The 26,976-nt window shown below is 52.4% G+C and overlaps 1 protein-coding gene across 20 annotated transcripts in view; it reads right to left on the minus strand.

Moving 5' to 3' along the window:
• The window catches only part of DENND1A (DENN domain containing 1A), a 508,126-nt gene that overhangs the window by 23,927 nt on the left and 457,223 nt on the right, over window positions 1-26,976 (minus strand). For 15 of the 20 annotated variants that reach the window (XM_072777861.1, XM_072777848.1, XM_072777860.1 and 12 more), the window contains one exon: window positions 3,535-3,591. The exons of the other annotated variants lie outside the window; for them this stretch is intronic. In XM_072777861.1, the coding sequence (XP_072633962.1) occupies window positions 3,535-3,591 (57 nt within the window). The remainder of the gene's footprint in view (window positions 1-3,534; window positions 3,592-26,976) is intronic. 20 annotated transcript variants of the gene reach the window in all.

Genomic DNA, 26,976 nt, shown 5'->3' on the forward strand with positions numbered 1-26,976 from the left:
TTCTTTTCAAGGCCCTTGAGGGATTCCATGCCCCACATCTCCCGGATTCATCCCTAGTGGACGGTGGTGCCCACTGGAAAGGTTGACATGAGCGGACTCAGAGTTAACACACTCGGGGGCACAGGGCACTGCTCAGCCCAGAGAGCACACACCTTCCAGGACTCCCAAGTTAGTCCCATAGTGACCCTGCTTGGCAGATGGCGTTTGGGGTGACAGGAGTAGGGTATATGTGCTACTTCGTGCCAGGGACTGTGTAGGCACTACACACATGTGACTCCACTACTCACCAGGCAGTGTCACTAAACCCATTTCACAGATGATGAAATTGAGACTCAGAGAAATCAAATGTCTTGTTCAAAGTCATACATGCTAACCTGTGTTTCAAATCAGGGCAGGCCTCTCTGACTTCCAAGCCCAGGAAAACCAGTTCTGCTAGCCACTCTGCCTCATGAATGCACCATAACCCAGGGCAGGTACAGCACCAAGTACCAGGCTGGTAGCCTCCTGCACCAGTGTGGTGACACAGGCAAATGCTACTTGGGCTTTTCTCAAGGCCATGTCTGCCTTCCCAAGTACTCAGCTGCCAGTGGGTGTGGCTGGGCCTCCCCTGGTCTGCACAAGTCCCCACAATGGTGAGAAAACGCGGTGAGTCCACTTAGCTGCCTCCAATACCTGAGTTTTTGCAAGGTGAACAATCCTGCCCCAGATCATGTTTTGCAAGAGGGCCCCTGCCTGCCTTGACCCTAGGTCTCTACATGAAATTCTGAGAGCAACCCCTTGGCTTAAGGAGGGACAGGCCTGGGCTCCAAGGCCAGATTGGCCTCTTATCTCTGTGGTCTTGGCTGTAAGCTGGGGAAATAGCCTCTGCCTCCTCTGGGCTACTTACTGTAGGGACAAAGGAGACCATAATTATGTAAGTGCCCAGCACAGTTCTAGGCGCAGAAAAGGTTCCCAGTAAATGTTAATTCTCTTCACCTCTGTATCCTTGCCAAGCCCCAATACTGCCCTAGAGATTCCATAGGAAGCCTAGCTGGTTGCTAATTACTATTATTATTATTATTATTATTTAAGATTTTATTTATTTATTCATGAGAGGCAGAGAGAGAGAGAGAGAGAGAGAGAGAGGCAGAGACTCAGGCAGAGGGAGAAGCAGGCTCCATGCAGGGAGCCCGATGTGGGACTCGATCCTGGGACCCCAGGACCACGCCCTGGGCCAAAGGCAGGAGCTAAACCACTGAGCCACCCAGGGATCCCCTAATTACAATTATTGTTATTATTTATTTTTTTAAAAGCTAAAGTTTTTTTAAATTATTATTTTTAAAGATTTTATTTATTTTGATACAGTGCGTGTATGACTGTGAGTGGGGGAGGTGCAGAGGAAGAGAGAGAATCTCAAGGAGACTCCCCACAGAGCATGGAGGCAGATGCAGGGCTCGATCTCACAACCCTGAGATCAAGACTTGAGTTGAAATCAAGAGTCAGATGCTTAACCGAATGAGCCACACGGGTGCCCCTCCCCCACCTTTCTTTAAAAAAAGATTTATTTTGAGAGGGAAATTATTTTTTTTTAGAGAGAGGGAGAAAGGAGGTAGGGAGGGAGAGGGAGAGAGACAGAGAATCTAAAGCAGGCTCCGTGCCCAGCACAAAGCCCTATGTGGGGGCTCAATCTCACAACTCTGAGGTGATGACCAGAGCTGAGATCAAGAGGTGGACACCTTAACTGACTGAGCCACCAGGCGCCCTACTGCCCCAGTATTTTATACAACAGACTCCATGGAAATGCAGATAGAGGGTCCTGGGAGCTCAGGATGCTGGAAAGACCACGGGTTCTCACGTCCGATGACTCCTATCTGCACTTGAGGGACTTGAGTGAAGTTACCAAGCATTAGTTTTCTTGTCTCTAAAATGGGTGGAGACGATGCTTACTTCATAGAGTTACTATGAGACCCGGCGGGGATGACTTGCTCACTATAAAGGGTCCCGGGCAAATGACAGTCACTCAGAAATAGAGTCATTCCTTCGAGGTTGTAAGGTTTAAAAACTCATTGAGAAGAGTAAGCAGCACTGCCGTGTGCCAGGCACCGTCTTTGGTGCTTTACAGGGGTCACCTCCGTTCCCTCTGTCAAAGGCTCTGGGTGAGGACACGCTGGAGAGAGGCGAGGCTCAGAGCTTCGGTACTCGCCCACGTCACACAGCCCTGGTCCGCAAATTAGCACGCTCAGGCCTCTACTGAAGCTCTCACTAATTCACACAAGGTTGAGCCCAGAAGGGACCTCCTGTCCCACAAAGCCATTTCTTCCTGCCGTGCCTGCCTTCCACTGACAGTGAGCAGAAACACCCAGCAGCCCTCCACAGCCGTGCTGATCAGGTTTGGCCTAACCATGGTTTGACTGGGTCCGGCAGGGATCTGTCTGTGGCGGCAACTGTAGGTGAAGGTATCTGAATCCTTGCCAACCTCCCCTGCCCTCCAACTCCCACACACAGGAGGGAAGGAAAGGAAAACAGTGCCACAGAATTTTCTAGCATCCACACAGAGGGCAGCCACCCAATCGATGCTGGGCATGGGCACTGTGGGGCCAGGCCACCTGTGCCCTTCGGTGGCCACGTGTCACAGGATGGATGCGGACTTGTGCATTGGTAAAGGGGAAGGGCAGGGATCGGGACCTGAGTTTGCGGGAACGCTGATCAAGGCTGGACGGGAACCTGACCCCTTTTGCTGGGCTGTAGGAGCTGTGGTTGCTTTGAACAAGACAGAGAAATTCTCCTCTCGATAAAAAGCCCTCACCAAATGGTCCTGGCAAGTCTCCCACTTTCAAGGATCCTGTTACAGTGGTTATGCCTTGGCATGAACGAGAGCTGACTTTCCAAGGAAAACGGGGCCCCATACCCCATATTTTTCCATGGCATCTGTCCCAAAAAACCTCAGATGAGTCTCTCTGCCTTGCCTGCCCCATTCCCAGGTATTGCGGGGCGGGGGTGGTGGTGGGGTTGTGGCATGTCGTCCTGCTTTTTTTATGCCCTGACTTGGCACCTCACTGGGGCAAGTGGAGTTCCACACGAGGCCTGCCTCTGCCAGAGCCAGCCTAAGGTTCTCTGGGTGTAGCCTTTGCCCTCGCCAAGGGACATCAAATGCTTTTCCAAACCCAGATCTGGTGGGAACGAGACCCCTGCTGTCAGGCTTCTGCTTCCTTTGTGAGGGAGAAGCTGCTGGAGCTAGACTTCAAAGCTCACTGGCCAGAACCGGACTCAATCTAGGAGACGTGCTCAAAGGATGCACACACGGCAAACACACCACACAGTGGTTTGTGGCTACCTACAGCTCTGACCTGCAAGTCGCCAAACCAGTCCAGGAAAAGGAGAGAGAAGCCCAGAAAATGCAAGTTCGGGTTCATGCCACGCAGAGAGGGAAGCTGGAAAACCCAATTCCCGGTTTTGTTTTGCCAGGCAGCTTAGTTCAAACTCCTGAGGTTTAGTGAGGCGGGGAGGGTGGTTCAGGCAGTGTTAGGTGGGAGGGCACAACCACCGGCTACTCACGGGCTTCGAGCGCTGTATCTTGGGAGGTGGCAGGCGAGTAGGACGGAGTCTTTGTGGCTGCGTTAAAGTGAAACTTAAAACATCAGTACATGTGGAGGTGGTTTAATGCATCTTACACACATGGCGCACAAGAGGAAACACTCAGTTACCCAAGCTGGAAAACCGAGGAACGTCCTCGATGCCTCCCGCTCTCTCACCCCCATGTCAACTGGGCACTGGGTCCTGCACGTGAGTTTCTGAGGCCTGGATCACCGTAATCACCTCCCAGCAGGGTTTCCGCCTGGCTCTTCTCCAGCCAGCCTCCACACAGGTCGGGGTAAGCTTCTAAGACACAACGTGGCCCTTTGCACCCCAGCCTCCAGACCTCTGCTGTCCTGTCTCCCTGGGTGACCGTGCAACAAGGCTACAAGGCTCTGGGCTGGCCTTCCAAGTCGTCCAAGACCTGGGCTCTTGTGCCCCACACAGACCCCTCCTAACCTTCATCCTTGCTCACCTGGGCAGACCCTCAAATGGCCCCCGGCTCTCAGGCCTTGTTTTCTTGCCTGCCCCTCAAGGCGGCATGACTTCCCTTGTCCCAACCTGCCTGGCAAATGTCTACTTGTTATTCAAGATAGTGGGTCAGATGCTGCCTGCAGTGCTCCCACTGAACGGTGCTTCCCGCTATGAGGGACTCGTCACCCCGTGTCTCCCTCTCACTGGCTCCCTGCACTTTCAAGTGTTCATTTCCTTGGGGGACTCATCCTTGTTCCTTGGAAAAAAATTTCTGCAAAATAAATGATGAACAAATAAAACTACACAAAACGCTTGGCTTTTGAAATCAGGATTTGAATAAAACACCAACAGAGCACAGGCTTCTTGGCTCTATCCTCCAACCCTTTATTTTGGAAAGTCAAGCTTTGTCCTTTCAACGGCCTGCCCACATCAATACCCTGGTGGGGCAGATGGTGAGGCAGAGTAAGGAAGTAAGTACCCGTGCTAGACCAAGACCCCGGACCTTCCATAAACCCCGAGAGGCTTCTGGTTGGTTCCTCCCCATTCAGCCACACTGTCCACAAAAGTATATTATCTGACAAAGTCTAGACCCTTACTGCCCACTTCAGCAGCCAATGGTCACATGTGGTGAGTTCGTAGTAAGACGTGCTGTAGGCATAAATACACACTGGATTTCAGAGACTTAGTTTGAAACAAGTATGTAAAACATCTGAACAATTTTTTATATTGATTCCATGCTGGAATGAAAATATTTAGGCTATTTGGTTAAATAAGTATTATTAAAATGAATTTCGGGACCCCTGGGTGGCTCAGCGGTTTAGCGCCTGCCTTCGGCCCAGGGCATGATCCTAGAGACCCGGGATCGAGTCCCACGTCGGGCTCCCCGCATGGAGCCTGCTTCTCCCTCTGCCTGTGTCTCTGCCTCTCTCTCTCTCTCTCCCTCTGTATCTCATGAATAAATAAATAAAATCTTTAATAAAATAAAATAAAATGAATTTCATGTCTCTTTTTTACCTTTTTAATGTAGTGACCAAAACATTTTGAATTCCACATGTAATTTGCGTGTGAGGCTCCTGCCGTTTCTCTTGGACGGGGCTTTAGAGCCTCACTTGGTTGGAGTGATTGTTTAGATACCAGACATACTTTGGAACTCACTCTCGGTGCCCAACTCCTGGAGAGGAGGAGCCATATCTCATCTCAGGCGTCCCTGGATGCCTGGTGTCTAGCACAGGGGCAGGCAGGGTGGCCTAAGGGGAGAGTTGGCAGAAGGACTTGGTAGAGGATTGGGTGCTCCTCATAGCACACCCGGGACATGTGTGGATGGAGGTACACCGGGCAGGGGGGTGGCCTCTAGGGTCCTGTGCTGTTAGTTGGCAGTGTGGGCCAAACCATGCTCAAAGATCTGCCTTCAGTTGGAGGCCACCTGGGGAGTGGCGATGCCATTCAATGAGATAAGCACGGCAACCCACGGAACCCTATTTCCTCTCCTTCAGGTTTACAGGGTAAGTATGGGGCAAAAAGGAATGGAGCCCCCCAGTGCCACACTGCTCAGTGGGGGAAAGTAAAAGGACGGGGAGAGGGGATCCGCCTATACTGTGCACAGGCTGCTGCCTCATCCATGCCTCCCTCCCCCTGCACCGTCACACAACGCCCCTCCTTCATTTGTTTCTGGCCACTCTCTGCTGGGTGACCCGTTCTCCAACCCACAGTCCTCACGGCTCATCGCCTCTGAGCAAGCTATTTCCAGCTCTGCTGGTGGGGGTGGTGGAGCACTCAGGGGGCGGCCGCTGGGGTCAGATAGTCTGGGACTGAATCTCAGCTCCCCCAACCCTTTGGATTTCTACAGGCCCGGGATTTAACCATCTGAGCCTTCTGTTCCTCATCTGCAAACGTAGGTAACAGCCGCCCCCACCCCCACCCAAGGGGGATGCCACGAAGATTCAGTGAGACCATGTGGGCCACGATCTTCCCAGAGTGTCAGGAGACATTAGCAATGATCACTGTTAGCAGGCTCCCTCCCCAGCCTCTCCCCTCCCCATCCATCTCCACGCTTGCTCCAGAGCGGACTTAATACACGCCCAGTTGTGTCACTCGCCAGCTTAAGTCATCTCAGTGGAAGGCCAGCATCTCCTAGTGCATCCTGAGAGACGCGTTGTGTGAAGGAAGAAAAGGGGGTTCCCCAGCCTGACGAGTCTGGGAAATGCTGTCTACTGCTTCACTCCTTTTGGAGATTCACAATGCAAGTTAGCACAGCAAAGGCTGCCAAGTCTTGCAATAAAAACCCACCGTAAACAGGCAAAACGCTATTAACTTTTCTTCTTATATATCCTATTTTTCTAATTTATTTGAACCCAGAGTCACTTTCCCTATACTAGCTGCTAATATCCCCTGGATCATGAAGTGTCCAAAGCCCTCCAGGCTCTGGGCCCCACCCACAGACGTCTGCCGGCCCATCTGTGGTGCTTCCGCCAGTCTCCCTGCTGCCCCACTGCCCCCATCCAACCCAGGTCACCCTCCAGCTCTCCCGGAGGGCTTCATGTGTTCTTGTGCTTCCATGTTAGTCCCTTTGCCTGAAACACCCTCCCATTTCCTCTTGTCTCACCCTGGGTGGCTCTTATTTGTCCTCTGAGGTCTGGCTGAAGCACCACCTCCCCCAGGAGGCCTTCCCTGCCCTTCCCTGCCAACGTCATTCTCAGCCTCTTCATCTCATTTCTCTGTTTATCCTGGGGTCTAGCAAAGTACTGGTACATAAGACGTGCTCAGCAAATGATTTTTGGCTTAAACTTTCTGGCGCATATAGAGACTCAGAAAAGGTTAGTTTTCTAGATTTCATAATTAGCTTATTTTCCTTTGACTGTCACCAGGAAGTGCAACCGAATTTATAGGTGGTGGGAAGAAAGCGGACTCTTGATCACACCCAACCTAGAAGCTAGCAGAGTAAGTCTCAGGGGGATTTAAAGACACTGTGAAAGGGTAATGTGGCACATATGTTAGGGCCTCAGCACTGGGGTATACGGCGCTTCTCACAGGGCCAGGCACCAGTGGACACACCCCTCCAAGAGCTTCCCAAGCCTGCTGGGGTGGGATGGCAGCTGAAGACACAGGCTGGATAGAACCAAGTACTCTGGGGACAATTAGAAGAGGACTCAGGGGTGACTGACCAGTGGTGATTTGGGTGGGAAAAAAAGTGAAGAAAGCAGCTAGGGAAGGATCAACTCAACACATCATTTTCTGGAACGTGGGCCCAGTGCCTGGAAGCTGAATTGGGGATTAATTGAAAGTGGAGGCTACGATGGTATGAGTGGGGCCTGGGGTGGCTGTAGATCTGGCCAGGACACTTGAAAGTCTTTGAGGTGAGCCAGGAACAACCCCCCTGCCCCCTCCACCACCCACTTCCTGAGGGTGGAAGCCCTGCTCTCATTCTTCTCTGTACCCTAGCCAATAGTCCAGGGCAGGTACCAGCTTGTTCATTTCTTCCCGTGGACCTAGTGGCAAGAAGAATGTCCACCTGTGGGTAAGGACACAGACCGCAGAGAGGTAAAGAGACCCACTCGTGGGCCTCAGGCCTCAACTCTGGATCCAGTGATCTTTCCACCGCTGGAGTAGGTCAAGGCAAAACAAGAAGAGCCTTAAATCCGAAGGAGCAGAGAACAGTGAGGGCCAGGTCCAGGCACTTTGCATGGCAATCCCGTCGTATGTTATCCTCAGTTCCCTGGCTGGATCAAAATGTGGCTACACTGACTGCTGTTTCTTATGTGAGTTCAAAAGGCTGGGCCTTTGGCAGTCTTTTGCTAAGAAGACTTCCATTCGAGAATTCATCTGGCACTTCCTGAGCTGGGCTGGGGCAGGATGCGGGATGGTGGGGCTGGAGGTCTTGATAATCAATACATGCACCTGTTTTCCTGAAGGTCATGTCCAGTCGGGGAAGCAGATTCATTCCCACAGAGTGGAAAGATTTCCCCTATGTATGCTCATGGGGCAATTGCTTGAAACCAGGGCCCAGAGGTTCAGAAGATAAGACACAGTTCTTGGCCTCAAGAAATGTAAGGTCTGGTGGCCTTTGACCTATATCTTGGAGAAACATCTTTCTTAGGGTACAAAGAGTATTTGGGCTAAAACCCCCAGAAATATACTCTGGGCTAGAAAGATGTGAGTTTGTGTCTTGGCTCTTTTTTTTTTTTTTTTTAAATAGATTTTTATTTATTTATTCATGAGAGACACACACACACAGAGGCAGGGACACAGGCAGAGGGAGAAGCAGGCTCCATGCAGGGAGCCTGATGTGGGACTCGATCCCGGGTCCCCAGGATCATGCCCCGGGTGGAAGGCAGGCGCTAAACTGCTGAGCCATCCAGGGATCCCGGCTCTGTTTCTTTCTAGTTGAGTTCAATACAGGCTCTGCCACTTGGTTGGGTTCTTAAAATCGAAGACTCAGTTCACTCTCCAGTAAAACAGATGTAACTCTTGAGTCACAAGCACTGGTGTGGGGATGCAGTGGGAGGGCGATTATGGCTGTGGGGTGCTGGCCCAGCACCTGGTGATGAATGGGACCAGCCAATCCTCTGTTCTCCTGTTGGACTCACAAGCCTTCCCAGAAAAGTCCTGTGGATGTGAAGACCTCGGTTTTCCAAGGAAGTGTGCTGTCAGCAAGGCGCTGTTGAAGGTGACTGGATTAATCATAATCTCTCTTATTAACATCATGTGTTTTCCTTTCAAAGCATTTCTGCTTCTCTTCTTTCCTTTAAGCCTCACATACCTCAGTGAGGCAAGTCGGAGGAGGAGGATTTCCTGGCTACAGTGGCAGCAAATAGGAGGCCCAGAGAAGTTAAGGACTAGTATGAGACCACACAGTTAGGAGCAAGAACTAAAACAGCAGGTATTCTTAGGATACTGCACTCTCTCTTGGGCAGCCCAGGTGGCCCAGCGGTTTAGCGCTGCCTTCAGCCCAGGGCCTGATCCTGGGGACCCGGGATCGAGTCCCACATCGGGCTCCCTGCATGGAGCCTGCTTCTCCCTCTGCCTGTGGCTCTGCCTCTCTCTCTCTGTGTCTCTCATGAATAAATAAATAAAATCTTTAAAAAAAAAAAAAAAGGATACTGCACTCTCCTTGTCAACCCAAATTTCTAAAGTCATCTGGAATCCTTTCTGAGAGGGTTTTGCTAATCCTTTTGAAATTAGAATCTGTTTTTTTTTAAAATATGTACGTATGTATGTGTGTATTCATTCATTCATTCATTCATGAGAGAGACACACACACAGAGAGGCAGAGACACATGCAGAGGGAGAAGCAGGCTCCCCGCAAGGAGCCGGATGTGGGACCCAATTCTGGATCCCAGGATCACACCCTGAGCTGAAGGCAGACGCTCAACCGCTGAGCCGCCCAGGCGTCCCAAGTCAGAATCTGCTGTTAAGAGACCTGTGTCTTAGAGAAAAGGCTCATGAGCAAGTGACTCACATCTTCTCCTTCCTTCCTTATTTGGGCAGCTCTTTCCAGGGCTATCCAAAGGAGGCCCACGATTCATTTGTTCATTCAATACGCAGTGGCATATACTGTGCACATCAGTGAGCGAAGACATGGTCCCATCCTCCGAGGGCTCCCTCTCTGATAGAAGGGGTTACAAGGTAAGGGGATAGAGGGTTGCAGAGGTCAGTGCAGGTACAAAGGAGGAGCTTCTTACTGGCTGGGCGTGGTAGGGAGTTCAATTGCACGGTACAGGGGAACCATGGTGGCCCAAAATGATTAGAGCAAGGATGAATATGAGGACAAGGGAGGCCATGACCTTGGGTGAGCTGGTGTGTGTGTGGAGGGGGGTTCATAAAATAGGGCCCTGAATGTCAGGCTAAGAAATGTGGCTTTTTTATTGAGAGCAGCTGGGAGGGATTTAGGCAAGGAGGAACCTATCAGAGGCCTTGGTGCCCTTGGGGTAGAAGATGGATGGGAGGAGGATGGGTGGGCTTCTCAGGACAGACATTCCCCCCTAGACGCAGGGCCCTGCTAGGCCTCCATGTTGTGAACTCAGCACCCCTGGCCAACCAACTACTGTAGGATGTAAACATGAGAGGGTAAGCCCGGAAGTGTGATTGACATGGAAGTCCCAAAGACAAGAGGAACTCTTTGGCCCCTGCCCGGCCCTTGGCACTTGTATCTGTCAGCCATGTGGGCCAGGTGAGTATGCTCGTTGGCTATGAAACCCACATTTATGAGGACAGCATCTGATTTGCAGTTAATTTGTTGATGCAGCAAAACACATTGTTTCCAAAAGGTCAGGAGGGGAAGCTGTGTTAGAACATCAACTTAATTACCTGGGCAGCATGGATGAGCGGGTCCCCTGCACAGGGCTATGGGGTAGAAAATGCTTGACTGGCATGGAGCGGGGGCAGAGAGTGCAATGTGTGCAAGGGAGGGGCAGGGGAAGGTTCAGCCCACATAGTGTGCAGAGCCAAAGCATTTCCTGCCTCTTGGTCTAGTGTCTAACCAGCTCACTCGCTAGCCAGGGGGAATCCTCTGGATGGGAATGAGGGTCATTACCCTCATTTCACAGATGAGGGGAGGCAAAGATTTTCTCAGGGTCACATAGAGCAGTGCTTGCTGGGCCTTCAGAAGAGGGTCAAAGAGATCACCTCGAGTTAATCGTGGGCTGGGGCAGGGGTCCTGTGATATAAGTGGGAGGGGCCAGCTGTTCAGGAAGCTAAGCGTGGATTTATTCAGTCCCCATGGAGGACACACCTTGGTCCATCCCTTCAAGGTCACAATCAGTATCCCTATTTGGCTTCTGGGAAAGCAGGCATGGGGGGTATGGGTAGAGAAACGGGTGCTACCTAAGGCCACACAGAAGGTGAAATGTCAAAGTCAGTGGGGAGCCAGGCCAGATACCAACCAGAGACTGGTGGCATGGGGAAGGGGGCAGAAGAACACAGATGCCTGAGACCAAAGGGACCAACCAGCTTTGCTGAAGGCAGAAGGCTGTGCATGCAAACCTTGGGGTGAGGAGGTAACCTGCCTAGGGAGTCAGCCAGGGACTCCACACTTCCCCTTTCCAAGGGCTGAGAAGGTGGATGTGCCTCATGGCAGCTGGAGGCAGGAGAGAGCTGGCTTCTGAGGCCAGCCCCAAAGGGGGTCTCAGGTCCTATCTCTGAACGGTGCTGAGCTGTCTCTTCCCCCATCAGACTCTGTCTTATCCACCGGGAGGAGGCCCTGGTGTCCCCAAAGGGGAGGCTGGCCAGATGCCTGGAATTTCTCTGTCCTAGGGATATGACCCAACCAGATATGCTGCCGGGAATAGAGAGGGAGAAAAGAAAATTCACAATTAGACTCTGTCACTATTTAATGAGGCAAGAGTTCACCTGGTTAATCTTCCTGGCTAGTAGCCACATCGATGCTCTGACCTATGCATGAAATGGCCCCGGTTGGGAGAGGAAGACAAGGTTTTCTGTGGCTTTACAAAGGGTCTCTGGGCTGAGAGCAGGGCTCTTCTACTCCTTGGGACTGAAAGCCGCTATTATGCAAGACGGAAATAAAAAAGGAATCCTTTTGATATGCCTCTGAAAAGGAGCGTATTGAAGCTAATATTTGTGTGGAGCGTCTCCTTTGAAATGCCCAACCGGGGCGCCCGGGTGGCCCAGCAGTTGAGCGTCCGCCTTCGGCTCAGGGTGTGATCCCGGGATCCGGGATCGAGTCCCACGTCGGGCTCCCTGCGAGGAGCCTGCTTCTCCCTCTGCCTGGGTCTCTGCCTGCGTCTCTGCCTCTCATGAATAAATAAATAAAACCTTTTAAAAAAAGTGAAATGCCCACCCAGCGTTCTGGGGCACGGCTCCTACCTGCTTAGAGCTCCTGTCATTACCTATGATCGTCTCGTCATCCTTGCTCTGTGCAGGAGCCAGTCCTGCCTGCGGAGAGGATCAGGTGCTGGCCTCTGCTTCAGAGTCTGAGCGGGGACAGCTGGAGGGGCCGGGCGGCGCCGGTGTCCTGTGGCCCTCGCTTGGTGCCAGCGGTGCAGGGCAGGGCCCTGGGCCCCGAGATGGGGTCCTGGCATCTCCGGGCCCTGAGTGTGAGCATCAGCTCCAGGCTGTCACCTTGGAGGGACGCTTCTTGCAAGATGTGGGCCAGGGTGGACTTCCAGACCACGGCCGAGGAGGCAGTTTCCAAGCTGCCCACACCAGGCGACGAGGTGCTTTTCCACTGCAAAGGGAGGCTGGGCCGGTGCGCGTGGTGCAGGGGTGGCCTCCTGGGGCCCCGGGTGGCCGGTGTTGCTCCGAATATCCCAGTCAGTCCTCAAGCTCTGCCGTGACCCCCATTCTCTGGGCGGGGGAACCGGAGCCTCTGCTGAGCCTCGCACGACAGTCGCAGCCGGGCCGCCGCTGGGGTTGGCCTTTGGTCTGCGGCGCCGGGCGTGCCCTGTGCCCTGCGGCCCGAGGCGCCGTCCGGGAGGGGACACTCGGGACCTCCGGTGGCCCTCAGGGAAGGCGCGGCACCTGCCACGGGCCCGCGAGCGTCATCCCCGGGGAGGGCGCGCTCGGGACTCCGCGTCCTCCGTCGTGTCGTCTCGGTCCCGGCGCCTTCTGGCCGTTCTCGGGCGAGCGGGCGGAGCCCAGGCCTGGCCGCGGGGGCAGCGGCCGAGTCGGAGTGCCCCGTGCTCTGAGGCCCTGTCCGGACCCCCATGACGTCCCGCGCAAGGAGCTTGGCTGACGGAGGTTCACAGGCTGAACGAGAGCGCGAAGCAGCTGTGAGGGGGGCTGAGGGGCCCAGGGACCCGGCGGCTTGGGGGACGGAGCGGGGGACACGGGGTGTGTGCGAGCGCGGAGAGGGCCGGGGCGGGGGGGGGGGGGGGGGGAGCCTTTGGTTTTCGGTCAGGTGCAGCCGCCTGGTCGGAATAGGGGGCGTCCTACTGGCGGCCCGAGGTCAGGGGAGGTCAGGCCCAGATGCGGGGGGCCGCTCCCCGACATGTGCCACTCTTGCCCAGACAGAAGCTGGAGGCCGTGCTTTGCTGCCACCGACCCCAGGGCAGCCACCGCAGGTGTCATCAGGGGGCCTGGGTGACACGCCTAGGAGGTGGGGGACATGAGGAGGGGCTTCTAGAACACCCCTCAGATACTGGCACTTGCTCTGGGCAGGTCCTGTGCCAGGAGCTCTCCATGTAAGATCTCCAACGACCTCAACAACCCTGCGCGGAAGGTAAAATCCCCATCGGGCAGATGAAGAAACGGAGGCTACGTGGCTCAGTGACTTGTCCAGTCCAGGCCTTAAGCTAACAGGTGGCGGAGCCAGGAGCTGAGCCCGGCCATGGCTGACCCCGTGCTTAACACACAAACACCAGAAGGAAGGTGCTAAAACCGAACTCGTCAGGACTAAGGGTGTGCCCCTCTCCTCGGGGAGTTCTCCCCCAATATCCTTCGAGCTTTGGGTCCAGCTGAGCCGGTTCTGACCACACAGAAAGGTCCCTCTTTGCAGCCACCTGCATTTCACCAGGCCTACGTCCTGACTCAGTGAGGGTTTGCTCAGTGCATTTAAGGGCCAGGGCCAGCTCAGCAAAACTAAGGCTAATTTATCATCTCCAGAACGATGTCCACCCCAAGCAGTACACCACCAGCAAATTAAAATAAAAATCTTCTCCTGATTTTGTAGTCCTACAGATACTGCATGGCAGCCTCTGGATAGTGAGTCTGAGGTTACGACAGCCTTCACGCGGCTCTCCCTGCCACCTGCGGCCCCCTCCATCCACCTGCGGCCTGGGAAGCTGGTCGCAGCCCCACACGCTGTCCTCGGTAAGCCCAAGCCCATGACCCAGCCTGCCACAAGCAGCCCCTCTGGCTGGCCTGATACAGACCTGCCCTGTCCCTCACGTGCTACCGCTCCTTACAGCTGTGCTCACCCCGCGTGCTCTTCTTATGCCGGCCTCCCTGACGGACCCTGCTCGTCCCTCACGTGTCTCCCTTTCCCGGAAGCCGTCCCTCTCTTCCTGGCTTGACAGAGTCAGACCTCTTTCTTCTGTCCCTCCCCTGATGACAGGGGCCCCTTAAAGATGGTGCTGTGTCTGGTTCACACCTGGAGCCCTGGCTCTGGGCACAAGGCCCACCACATGCTTGCCCCAGACTGTGGAGCTGGTACCAAATGATTAGGTAGGCCCAGCATTTGACTAACCTGGACCAACGAGTCATTGTCCCTGGACTCCAGTCACTCAGTCCGTAAGGCTGGCGACATTTCTGGCATGCTTTTGATCAGGAAAAGCTCCCAACCTAGAGGTGTCCTGGTCCAACAGGTTCATCCCCCAGGGTCATCCCAAAAAGCAAGAGATTTTTTGAGTGGAATGCGAAAGTGGGAAGCAATGGGAAGCTTAGATGTGAAACATCCCCAAATTTCCCCAGTGTGTCTGTTAAAGAAAGACAGGTTCACTTGACAGACGGGTTTTTTTTTTTTTTTCTTTTTCTTCCCTTGTAACAAATGGATGGAGAACAGGGTTTTAAAATTCCTGGACCCTGGAATACGTTTCTATCTGTGTCAAAGTCTACCCCTCCACCGCCTCAGCAGAGTTTAAAATCCTAGCTAATAGGTTAACAACTGTTTTTCTTCAGCTTCAAATGAAGAATATCAGAAGGCTGGGGGAATATGCAGCTCTCCAATTTGTACGGACTGCACACAGCTCCCCGCAATGTGTGTTTGACAGGACTGACATTTTGTACCGCTGTGAGATGGGAAAACGTGTGACATTTTTATTCATGGTGGCGTACGCCCTTGTAATGATCAGCTCTGGTCGATGTGCTTACCGCAGCAGCCCCAGAGCCCTCGGAGAACAAACAGGAACCCAAGGTGCCAGCAGTTCGACTGCCTTATTAAACACCGCCAGGATCCTAACGAAGACCAACTGCTGGAAAATCTCACTGTCAAATCCTCAAGGACATTGTCAGTGCACAGCTAACTGCATATATTTTTCATTTAAAATACTCAAATCCAGCATTGTGCCATTACGAGCAAGGGGAGGGGCGCCCGCTCCAGTGGCCATTCTGTCAGCTGATTCTCCGGAACTCCAGATGCTACAGCCAGGTGCCTCTTGGGGTTCACAACTCAGAAAGGGGCAGCAGAGACAGGGAACGGACTTCCTGAAAACCCAGTCCTACCTTCAGCGTGAAAGGCTGAAAGTTACAGACCCCTGGTAAGAGGCACCTGGAAAGTCAACCCACTGGTTCTTGTCATGAGCCAAGGCGAATCTGCATGATTTGAAAATCTGTTTCTCCCCCTAGCCAGCCATCCTCCTGTAGGTGCACCCCATTACATCCTGCAACGTGCTGCTAATCAGCCTTCTGTTTGGCGGCAGACCTGAAGACATCTGTAGGAACACACGGCCGCAGTTGGTTTCAGACCCTGGCAGGAAGGCTGTGTGTCAGGATGCCCACCTGCAATCTCACCACTTGGCTCAATTCAAAGGCCTCGAGGTCAGTGGGCAGGAGGACCTCCTCCCTTCGGTGGTCATTTCTAATGCTGATGCACACTGATGGATGGAAGCCAATCACGTGGCTGACCCTCGGAGCTTTTCGGGTTGTTACACTGGGTGATTTGGTTATGGCTGCATACGCTAACATACTGATATATTTTGTAAATATGTATTATTTATATAGTGCCTCTATTTCCATTCTCCAGCCCTGATGCACCAAGACACGCTCTGCTGTTTATTTATGGGGTCCTTGTCGCAACAGGCCTAACAAGGCGCCTGTGTGTGGTTCTTGCAGGTTGGCAACAAACTCTAAGTGGTTGGCTAAACAACTGGATGTTCTCCATCCATCATGGGGAGAGGCTTGCATTTTAAGGTGCTGCCCGTAAAGTCAGCAGAGCATAATACTATGACATCATCTTTGGCAGAGACGACCTGGGACACCGGGGAGCTGGCAACCCAGAGAGTGGGAGCCGTAACATTTCACACCCTGGGATGGGGGAGAGGGTGAAATAAGCTATGGATACCCCAATTCCAGGACCCAGAGAGAGCAGAAAAAGGAAGGTGGTTGGTAGACAGCCTTGGGGCAGCAGCGGGACAGAGACGGTGGAGGTCGCTGTACCTTATTTCCTCCGAGCATCCAGCAGACCACCAAGTTGGGTCTGTGTCCCAGGTCTTTCTCAGCTCCTTCCCTCCTCTTCACCCCCATGAGCAGGATCCTAAGTCAGAGTCCCACTAGCTCTTGACTGCAGGTTAGCAGCCTCATTAGCAGTCTCCTTGCTTCACCTGCTTCCACGCCCTTCCCACGGTGGCCCAGAGTAAATCTTCCCAGGTGCCATTCCCTCAAATACAATCCTCACTGGTTCCTAGACACCCACACGACACATTTCCAGTTCCCCCAAGACTCAGGCACCTCCCACCTCTGCAGTTTGGCTCCCAGCCCTCACCGGTTGCCTCCTGGCCTCTTGCTTCCTCACATTAGCCCCCATCTTCTCTGAGGAGCCAGCCTCTCCTGTCCATTATGTATGTTATATGTTACTCTCTTTACCTGGAATGCCCTCCTCCTCTGGCTCTTACCTTTCAAGATCCAGCAGAAATGTCACCTCCTCTGAAAAGCCTGCCCTGCTTCCCCCAGACATCTAAGGGCCCCTCTCCGGCCAGTACACTTAGATCCATTAGCACTTCTTTTTCCATAGGGTTTGCTGACTGTCTCTCCCAGACCATGAGGGCCACAGAGGCAGGACAGCATCTTATTCCCCTGTGACCCCAGGGCCTCGGACAGGGCTTGGCCGCCGAAATGCCTTACTATATGTTGAATAAATGAAGGAAGGAATTAAAGAGGACATAAAAGAATAACTCAGAGTTCTGCCTGGCAAAAAACTCCAAGGCTTCAGGAGTTTTAGTCACAAAGACCAGAGGGCAGCAGGGGAAGAAGAATTCTTAGCTGGCCATCATGGCTTGGGCAAATGAAAGTGTTTGGCAGACAGCCCTGGGGGGCAGAAGCTTCATTCCTGCCCCCTCCCCCCCCAATCTATGGAGAGAACATCCCCTGGGTTAGCACACCTGGAGAGTTGCTGTCTCCTGGCTTCTGCTACTTTATCCCACCTGGCCTCTCAAGGCACCATCTTGCCAAGATCCAACCTACTGTCCCTCTGCGAACATTTATTGTCTACTTCACTAAGAAAGTGCAAACAGGGATCCACTTAGGAGGAGTTTGGGACAGGAGCATTCCAGAGAGGGCCAACGAGGTAGCTGTAACCATGGAACCATATGGCTGATGGGCAGCAAATTCTCAGAAATTCAGTTTCAGCTGCTTCCAGGCAATGTTAATCCCCTACCACATTTTGCATTTCAAGTGGAATATAATCAACAATCCCTTGGGAGAAGTCCTTTTTATATATTCCGTTTTCATACTTTTATTACATTTTATAATTCTCTGCAGTATAAACAAACAAATGTGATACAATATTCCAGAAGACATGGAACTAAGCAGACTGGGAAAACGATGACCTAAATTAGGGACACGGTCAGTGTGATCAAGTGTATAGGAGGCTGGCATGCAGCACTTGATGCCAAGCTGCCCCAGGGTCAGGGGAGCTGGAGGTAAGATAGAAGAAGCCAGGGCTTTGAATCTGAATCCTTCCTACCAGCCAGCGGATTAGAGTGAGGCCCTTGACCCTACTGAAAAGCGGGCAGTCTAGGCCCTAGTGCATCAGTCTGGGTGAGATCCTGTGAAACAACACAAGCACCTACTGTGCACCCTGTCCGACACCCAGCAGCCATCCAGCTGGGCGGCATCATCGCTGCTTTTGCAACGTTTGCCCCCACAGTGTTAAGGAATCTGGGACTCTGTAGGTTTATTTTGGGGAGAAAGCCAAGTCTCAAATCCAGGCAGTGGCCAGGAACTTTAGCCAGGAATGAGGGAGAGGCAGTCCCAAACCACTGGCAGCTGCCACCAGATGCCTCAGGAACCAGGTGTAAATGATGATGAGGGTGTGATGAGAGGTGCAGACTGAAGGGAGAACCTGGTCTCTAGAATCAGACCGCCCTGGTTTGGAATTCTTGTTCTGCCACTGACTAGTGACCTCAGGAAAGTTGCTTAACCTCTCTGAGCACTGGCTTCCTGGAGATAATACTAACTGCATCAGTCCTATAGGATTGTTGAAGATTAAGTGAGGTGATGCCTGCTAGAGGCCTGAGTCCCACACCCCACACCGTCGTCCACGTTATAATGAAAACCAATCTAATCCACAGAACCCCTCCTTCCAGTGCCACCTCTTGGTTAGTCCCTGTCATTCCTTCCTTCTGGGCACGGCCAGGTTAATAATTTACCTAGTTCACACATATACTTAGAGATTGGTGGGGGGGTCACATGACAGGCAGCTAGCTCCTGGCATAGCATTCCCATAGCCATGGGGTGGGGACTCCCTGCATGGCCCCTGACACCAAGTCGATTTTCCCAGAGGATCTTGCTTGTGGGATATAATTTATTTTCAATATTTTATGTTTTATTTCCCCTTCCCTACTGTGATAAACTCCCCACCTTTGGCACAGAGAATTCTAATCTGAGAAAATGCCTCCTCTGGTCTCGCTGAATCAGATTTCCTGCTCCTGCCCTGCTGGGCTCAATATTTCCCTGGCAGGAAGCTGGATTCGGAGCTGCTCCAGCACAGACCTTAAAAGAAATGCTGTTTTTTAGGCTCTGGCCAGTCTTCTGGCAAAGAGGCCCTGCTGTCACACCGCTGAGTGTGCACAGACTTGGGGGACACAGGAGGCCTGTCGCTCATGCACAGCGCTGCACATGGGGTTTACAAGGGAACAGAGGTGCGGCGCAACACCAGCCATCCCTGTTTGTGGGTCCTCCTGCTCCGCTAAACTGACTGGACTCAAGGAGTGCACAGAGCCTTGCCCACTGTTTCCTGTGATTCGCCACCTTTCATGTATCCACTTGCTCACCACTGGGGTCATTCCCCAAACTCTCCCTGGGTAAGACATCTGTGCCAGGCCCTCTGAGGCTGCCAAGGTCACAGAGTTGAGGCAGATACTGTGTCCCTGTCTCTGGACTGGACCATGCATCGGCAAGGGGATGGTGCCAATCCAGAGCAGGAAGGGAACAGCTCTGCTTGGAGGAGTCAGGGAGGCTTTCTGGGGGAAGGGGTGCTGGATGTGGCCCCGACAGCTTGATGGGCTTCTGTCTGGAGAACAGAACAGGCAGGACACTCCTGGCAGTGGATAAGACAGGAGCTGATCCATGGCACTCCCCTGCACCACCTGTCCTCCCTGCCCCCAGCACCCAGCAGCACCCAGCACCCAGCACGGGGTCTGGCCTGGAGCAGATGCCCCTGAAGAGAAAGTGGAATGAATGAGTACAAACTGTGTGCTGGGCACAAAAGGATGGGACTCTGTCCTTTGGGGGTGGTGGGCTCCCTGAATCACTCCTGCCTCATCAGAGGGGGCATTTAGTAGAGTCTTGCAGGGTGATAAGCACAGGCCTTGAGGTGGAGGATGGCAGGTACCTCCAGTCCAAGAGGCTCGGTGATGGGCAGGGGGGCCTGGGAGGCGGTGACTCTGCCAGGGCCCTGAAGACTTGGGTTAAGTTTTCTGAGTACAGGGCGAGTCCGTGATTGGGGATGGAATCCTAGGGACAGCCCTACACTCTGGAGGACCAGAGGGCCTGCCTATCTCAATGCTTGCTGATGTTTTCTGATGCCCCCCGTGCCTTACAGACCAGCTGGTGAGGAGAGCAAAACGTGACCCCAGAAACTGAGGGATGTAGGGGTATAGTGGGCTAGTGCCCTGGTAGAAGGAGGGGTGGGACAGGTCAATGGCAGACTAAGACCCTGCAGCGAGAGCCGCTCAGGAAACAGGAGTGAGAGCAGATACCACGGCCACCAGAACAAAGGGGCCACACTCTCAGCAGAGCTGAGGTGCAGACCTGAGCTCTGGTCACCTGCAACATGGCTTTGAATCCTGATTGCTACTTCTAAGCTGTACGAAGTCTCCACCCTCCCTGTCTCTGGCCCATCTCCCCCTCTGTGAGGGGAGATTCTGAGACACCCCTGGGTGGACAAAAGGACTAAGAGGGCTAATCTGTGGGAGCTGCCTAGCAGTGCTTGGAGTTGGAATACGTTTCTCCAAGGTCTCGGCGGAGTGCCTGGCACGCAGTGAGCAAGTCATGCTTGTACTCCTGCCACGACTGCCCTTAGACCATCCAATGCCTACCATATAACAGGTACTCAAATGGTTGTTAAAGTACTCAAATGTCCTGGGAGGGCAGGTAGGGGAAGGGGGCTGGTCAGGGAGGGAGCTGCCCCTGGTCCCTGGTCCTGCAGGTATCCTCACCTGTGCTGAACAGAGACCAGGTGCCATAGCTTAGGCAGCACATTGCTAGTGAACCTGGATTTTCTCCCAGCGGCTGACACCTCCCAGCCCATCCATGGTGCATCAGAAAATCCACCCTCCTTTGCTCACCCCCATGCCGGTGTGGAACTCTCTGGCCTTCTCAGGCTCCTGGGGATGACAAGAATAGTATAATATCTGGGAAGGCTTAATCAGAATTCTCCTGAATTTTCCACTCATTATGAATTTCCAGAATCTGAGCTCTTTGATTGGCATGATTCCCTCCCAAATCGAACACGTGGGCTCAGAGGAGAAAACCCTGGCCTTGTTAACCTTCCATTGGAAAGCTGTCTCTGGGCTAGCCTGGGCTCTGAAAAAGTGAGTCCACCTGCAAAGACAGGCCCGCCAGTCACCCTCTCCAGGCACACCTGACAAGCTCACCGGCAATTTAGGGACTTTGCTGCCTTTGGAATGGCAGAGAATGAGTCCTAACAACTTCTGGACAGCCACTCCACCAGGACTGAAGGCAGAAGAGCCTGTGGTCACACTGCTGCTGGCACAAAACCTGGATTGGAGCCAGAGGGGCTGGACTCGGGGGACCACCACAGTAGCATCTGCCTTCGCACACACGGACATGGCTGAGAGAGCAGAAAGAGGGGTGATGGAAAAGGGGAAAGAGGACTTGGAAGTAACAGGGTTTGAAAGACTAGCAGGCAAGGACTCTACTCTGTGGACTGTGAAAGCGTGGCTAACGAATTAGGCCAAGAAAATGGCTCTGGACCGCAGACCACGATGCTTGCCAGCTCCTCATATCTGCTACCCCAACCTGCCCACGGGTTCCTCTGTTCACCATCCTGTCAGCCAGGAGCACGGGCACCTACTCCTTCCAGCGCTATCTCCTGGCCATGCTGTCAGCCCCTTGCCCTCTGCTCCGTGGTGCAAGCCCTGCTCAGTTGGGGGTTGGCTTTCCCACCGAGAGTGCTGGGGATGCAGGTCAGTTGCCAGTGCATAGGTGGTAGGTCGGCTGCCCCTGAGGGGTGTGCATCCTGAGAGCCACGAGGACAGCTGCGTGCCAGGCTGCCAGGCTGGCTGTGGTGGCTGCACCAGGAGATGGCCCACAGCTGTCCACCCCACCCTCTGAGACACTGACATATTTACTGAGGGCCCATGTGCAGCACTTAGCTGAACAGACTCACTGAACCCTTATGACAACTTATGACCAGGGCACTGCTATACCCACTCCCAAGATGGGAAACTGATCTCACTGAGGTCAGTAACCGCTGGATGGTAGCACGGCTGAAACGTAATTCCACAGCTGCCCGATACTGGAGTCTGTGCTTTGTCATCTCTCCCACGTCGCCCCCCCAGCAACTGATCAGCACCTGCCTTTTCAGTAGTTACATTTTTGTGGGGGACGGGGGCTGTGTGTTTGCTTTTTCTGCCTCCATGAATGGAAGGTACGTACGTGTGTGCGCCCATGCATATTACTGGGACCACACCGCTTGAGAGCAAGTTTCGGAGGTCCTGGTACTTTGCCCCTAAATGTTGCAGTGTGCATTCCCTAGGAAGAAAGACAAGCTCCCCCCAACAAACCACAATATTAATAATAATTGCATTGTATGGACTAACATCCTCATCCATCTTCAAATCTGCCAACTTCCCCAAGAATGTCTTTAAAGCTTAAAACAAACAAACAAAAAACACTACCATAATCCAAGTTAAGTTCATACTTTGCTTTTGCTCATGCAGCTTCATCTCTTTTATAGACAAGATCTTTGCTTTATATGATATAATTCAAGGGATGCCAGGCTTTTCCTTCCCTTGCCTGCTCTCTCTCCCTCACTCTTCTGCTCCCTAGGTCAGCCCATCCTGGGGACAGGGGGTATCCCAGTACTCTGTTTCTTAGCCCTTCCTTCCTTTCCAGGCATATAGGATTAGACCTTGGGAGTTCATAAAAACACGAAATAAGAGGATCTAGATTCCTATAATACAAAGCTGTTTCTCTACTTGGAAATAAAACCCTTATTTATGGAAAGTGATTTGGAAGTAGTTTTTTGCCACTAATGGAGTATTCATTTTTCTTCTTCACATGAACAGAATTATAAGCGTAGCAAATGAAATAAAACCAAATAACTGGCTGGACACACAGCTGAGACCTTAAATAATAATCAATTATTAATCAATTTAAAAATTCACATCAATAATAAAGCCTTAAGATGTTTATTGGCTGCCAGTTCAGTGCCAGGTCTTGTGGTAGACTTTCCAGAGGCTCATATTCCCACAGGGGAGGACAAGCATTAAAGAAATAGTTATAAGGCTGTGAGAGACGCATTGTGTGTGCCAAGTTCTAAGGGTAGCAGAAAGACAGGAGCAGCTAACTCTTCCCAAAGGAGTCGGAGGATTGGATTTACAAAAGGGAGCTGCTCTGAGGGCAGACAGGTAGAACATGAAGGGCCTCGTGTGCCTGCTGAGGATGAAGAGGGAATGTTTGGAGGTGGGAGCAGCAGGGAGGTGACAAGGCCTCTTGTGGTTGCCTCAAGTAGACCCTGCAAGGCCATGCGGGGTATGGAGTGGGGGTAAGCCTGGAGGCCGGAGGCTAGCCGGGAGTCTGTGGAACCGTCCAGCTAAGGGGATAACACAGTGGAACCAAAGCTGTGATGGAGGCCATGGAGAGGAGAGGGACTGGGCAGCGTCCAGAAGGCTGCGAGGTGGGGGTGAGTGGACCCAGGCTTCTAGAGAGACAACAGCGCCATTCACTAAGGTGGAGATCGTGGACGAGAAGAGAGTTTGGCAGGGAGTATACGTTCAGACTGGAAGCTTGTGGTGGTTTGAGATGTTTGGAGAACACAGGGATATCTGTTGGAGGTGTTTGGAAAATCGTGTGTGACTTCCAAGCTTAGTGGGGCAGAAGGGGTTTTTCAGGGCACGTGGAGCCAAGGGTACTGAGAAGGCATTTACTGGCTGGGCAGCTTTTCCAGCCTAGTGTGAGACTGGCACTACATGACCCAGCTCGCGCTTGTCAAGCCAGGGCTCTCCATATGCACAGACAAGCAGGCGACCATATTCCAAAAGCTGTTCCTGGGTGTGTAGCCAAAGCCCTCTGTCCCAGATCTCTGCAAGACATGAGAGTGCTTAGTTTGGGCTTTGGTTTATCTGGCTCTTCAAACTTTGCATTACAGAGATTTATAGACCTTTCCTCAATTGGGAGAATGTACTTCTTGGAAGCTACCAGATTGGACGGCAGGCAATAATTCCGTTTGCAGGATCAATCATTTGCAGGGAACACACAAAGGGGGCCCTGGAATGGATTTACCATGATGTTCCTGGGGGAGCCCTGTCTTCCCACTTCCAGAGAACGCCTGGCCCCTGGCACTGCCAGCATGGAGATAGGACTAGAGCCTAGTCACTGGGCTCCCACGGTCAGCTGGGTCCCCCTAGCCAGGGTGGGGGCCGAGAAGCAGAGGTGCCACTGGTTGTGCAGTGTGAATTAGCCACAAGTTCAAGCACACGTCTTCTATATCTGTTTCCTTGTTTGGGCGGCAGGTATCGTGCTTTCTTCCTTACCAGCTGGTAAAGACTCCGTGAAACAAGCACAGATGTGAAAGCACTTTATTAGACACAGGGAGCAAAGCAGTTTTCTTGGAGTTGCTACCCTGGATTTCCCTGAAGGAGGGGTCAAGGCAGGATGTTCTGGCTGAGGGGTGAATGGAGGGCACTGCTTCTTTGCCCCTCCACATCTACAGAGAGGGGGGCATGTCCACTCCCCTTCCCAGGGGAGAAGAGCATGGGGGGGATCCTAAGCTTCTCTCTGTACCCCCTTGTTCACTCTTGCCAGGGAGAAGAAAGTGCTTGTTTGGGTTTGGGAAAAGAACCAGGCATACTCCAGGCTCCATGCACCCTCGCGGCTCCCTCCTGCAGAGCATCCAGTCCCCAGGCACGGCTGGCTGCTGCCTGCAATCGTCCCCTTCTCCTGCGTGGAGTCGCTAGTCTTTTTAATTCTGAAGTGAAGTTTTAGCAAGCCCATCTGGCCTCAGGTCTAAAACAGTATTCTCCTTTCAGCCTTATCAGTAAAAAAGCTGGCATTTTTATCTCATTTGACTATCTCCTGGGCCTTATTTCTCAACTATTCCAAACTTGGCGGGGGGGGGGGGGGGGGGGGGGTGTGTGTGCGGTGCGGGGAAGAGTTATTTAAAGCCTCTCTAAACCTAAATACTTTCCAAGGTAGGAACAGGCATTCTCAAGTTGTTTGAGGTTTCTGAACTCTTTTAAGAAACCATACAGGATAAAGGATGCAGAGGCTCACTGAAAACCCATTTACTTTGCTCTCGTTTGGAATCGTCAACAGGGCTTATCATGAGTGCTGAGTGGCGATACATGTGCCTGCTTTAGGAAACAAATGAATTGTTTGCGAGTTCAGTTTGTTGACAAAATATTTTTTAATTATGGGGCCCAACTTGGGACTGTGGGTAGTGGCCCTCAGGGTGAAGAGGTTGCCCCCGTGGGGCCCTGAGCTCACCTCACTTCTGTTCTTCTCACTCTGGGTCGGACTGTCCACTTGCTAGTCTGTCTCCCTCATTACGCCCCACAAGGACTTTTTTTTTTTTTTAAATACATGGCAGGTCTCAATATATGGATGAGCAGATGCATAATTAAACGGAGGGATGGTCATAGCCTCAGGGGAGGAAGCTGCAGAGAGACAGAGGGGCAGGGAGGAGCACCTTCTCTCCCCTGGCAGAGGTGGCTCTGGCCAGCGCCTGGCACAGCTGTGTCTGAGGACTCCACTGAGGCCTCCGCTGGCTCCCTGCCACCCGCCCCTGGTGTCCCCGCGGAAGTCCCCTGACCGGCTCCACGAGCACTGCTTGAATGTAATAACCACCTCCACAGCCTCTGTTCCCACCAGAAAACCAAGTGTTCTGAAAGAACACACTCCACAGAAGTACAAACCCAAGGCAAAAATCTTGCCTGAGGTTCACGTCACTATGTGGCTAGTTCAAATTACTTTGCTGGGACACACTGGCTTTAACAGGCACCAAGCAGGTGAAATCCCTGAAGTGGGCTCTGTAGTTGGGATTGGCCTAGGTATTTGCGCTGGCACTGAGGCCCTGGCCAGGTCCCCTCAGGTCTCTGGGTTCTAGCTCTGGGTCCCCCTTCTTCAAAGGGCTAGAGCATTGATGACATGCTTCCCCAAAACAGAATGCATACTGTTGGGGTCACATGAGTAGTTCAAGGGCTATATGGATTGACACTTTAAAAAAAAAGACTTTTTTGGATATACCTTAGGAAAACACTGGACTAATAGGTCAGACCTGTGGTGCTGTCAATGTCATTACTTAGGATGAGGCTAAAGCTGGTATGGATGTCAGGTCTAAGTCTCTTTAAAGAGAAACAGCAAGTAAAAGAATAGCCCAGATGGTAGGAGGGTGTGGCAAAAATTTTTGAAATGGAACTCAAAACACTGTTTCTTGGAGAACAGAAAGTCCCCCAAACTCATTGTTGCCAGTAGTAGGTGCTCTAGAAACAATGTTGGTTCTGGTCACTGGCCCGTCAAACCAGGCGCCCCGGAAAAGCCCTGAACAAATAACAGCATGTGGCAAAGCCAGAAAGAGTTAAAAGAAAGTGTCTGTGGTTTCCCTGGCCCATCCCCCCTGCAGCTAATCTGTCACCTAATGAAGAAGCGGCCAGCACAAGTGAGCTAGCTGGCAGTTCACTTACAGCAAACTGATTAAGAATGTTCAACCAACAGCAGACTGTAGACCTTTCCAGAGAAAATAAATAGAGTGTAGACTGTATGCAAATGTGTTTGTCACTTTGACAGCACGTCTCAATTAAGGCATCTCGTGGCTGTGGGTAGGCTCTGCGGCTGCAGCTGTAAGGGAGAGCCTGCTGCATGGCTGATACTTGGGGCTTGACCTTAATCCGCATGCATGCATTAAAAAGAAAAAAATCCTGCCTTCCTGTACACTTGCATAATGCTGGCAGCCACGTGAGGGAAGTGACAAACGGAGAGAAAAAGCCACTTTCATCCTCTCCAGTTTACAGACCTGTGAAGGCACAGACAGCTCTTATTTCAACAGAGTTTGGGGTGGCTTTTTTAATTGTTTATCTCCCACCCGTGCATGTGTGCGCGTGCACGTGCGCGCGCGCGCACAGACACACACACACACACTCTTATTCTGCATTTAGCTGGGAATGACATTAAAGCATCTTTACTTCTTGCTGAAATGGAAAGAAGGTTTTTCTCCATTTCAAATAGGGCCTCCTTTTTTGTGTTTTGAAAATGGAATGTTTAACACCATGAAATCCCTCTCCCCCGCCCCCTCTTTCTCTGTAATGGGCTTCAAACTCCAGCGAGGGGCTCTTTTCATGGGAAGGTTAGTGTGTGCAGGAATGAGGACAAAGGAAAGCAGGAAGCTGGCTCTGGAATGCCACGCTGGCTACCACGGGGGCTGTGCTTTCAGCAAACACCGCCAGGGAACTGGGGTGCAGGTTTCTCCAACAGGGCCCGAGCCCCAGAGGACGCAGCTCTTCAGGGGTGCAAACACAACATAATCTGAAGATGAGTACTCCCCAAGTGAGCACTGGCCCAAGAACGCTCCCTTCTTGCGCTACATTTCAGTTTTTAGAACATCCCTTTGAAGTGTAAAATCAGAAAAAGGGACCAACCTCTTGAAGTTTAAGATGTATGAAT

Source organism: Canis lupus, chromosome 16, assembly GCF_048164855.1.
Source record: "Canis lupus baileyi chromosome 16, mCanLup2.hap1, whole genome shotgun sequence".
NCBI classification, from domain to species: domain Eukaryota; kingdom Metazoa; phylum Chordata; class Mammalia; order Carnivora; family Canidae; genus Canis; species Canis lupus.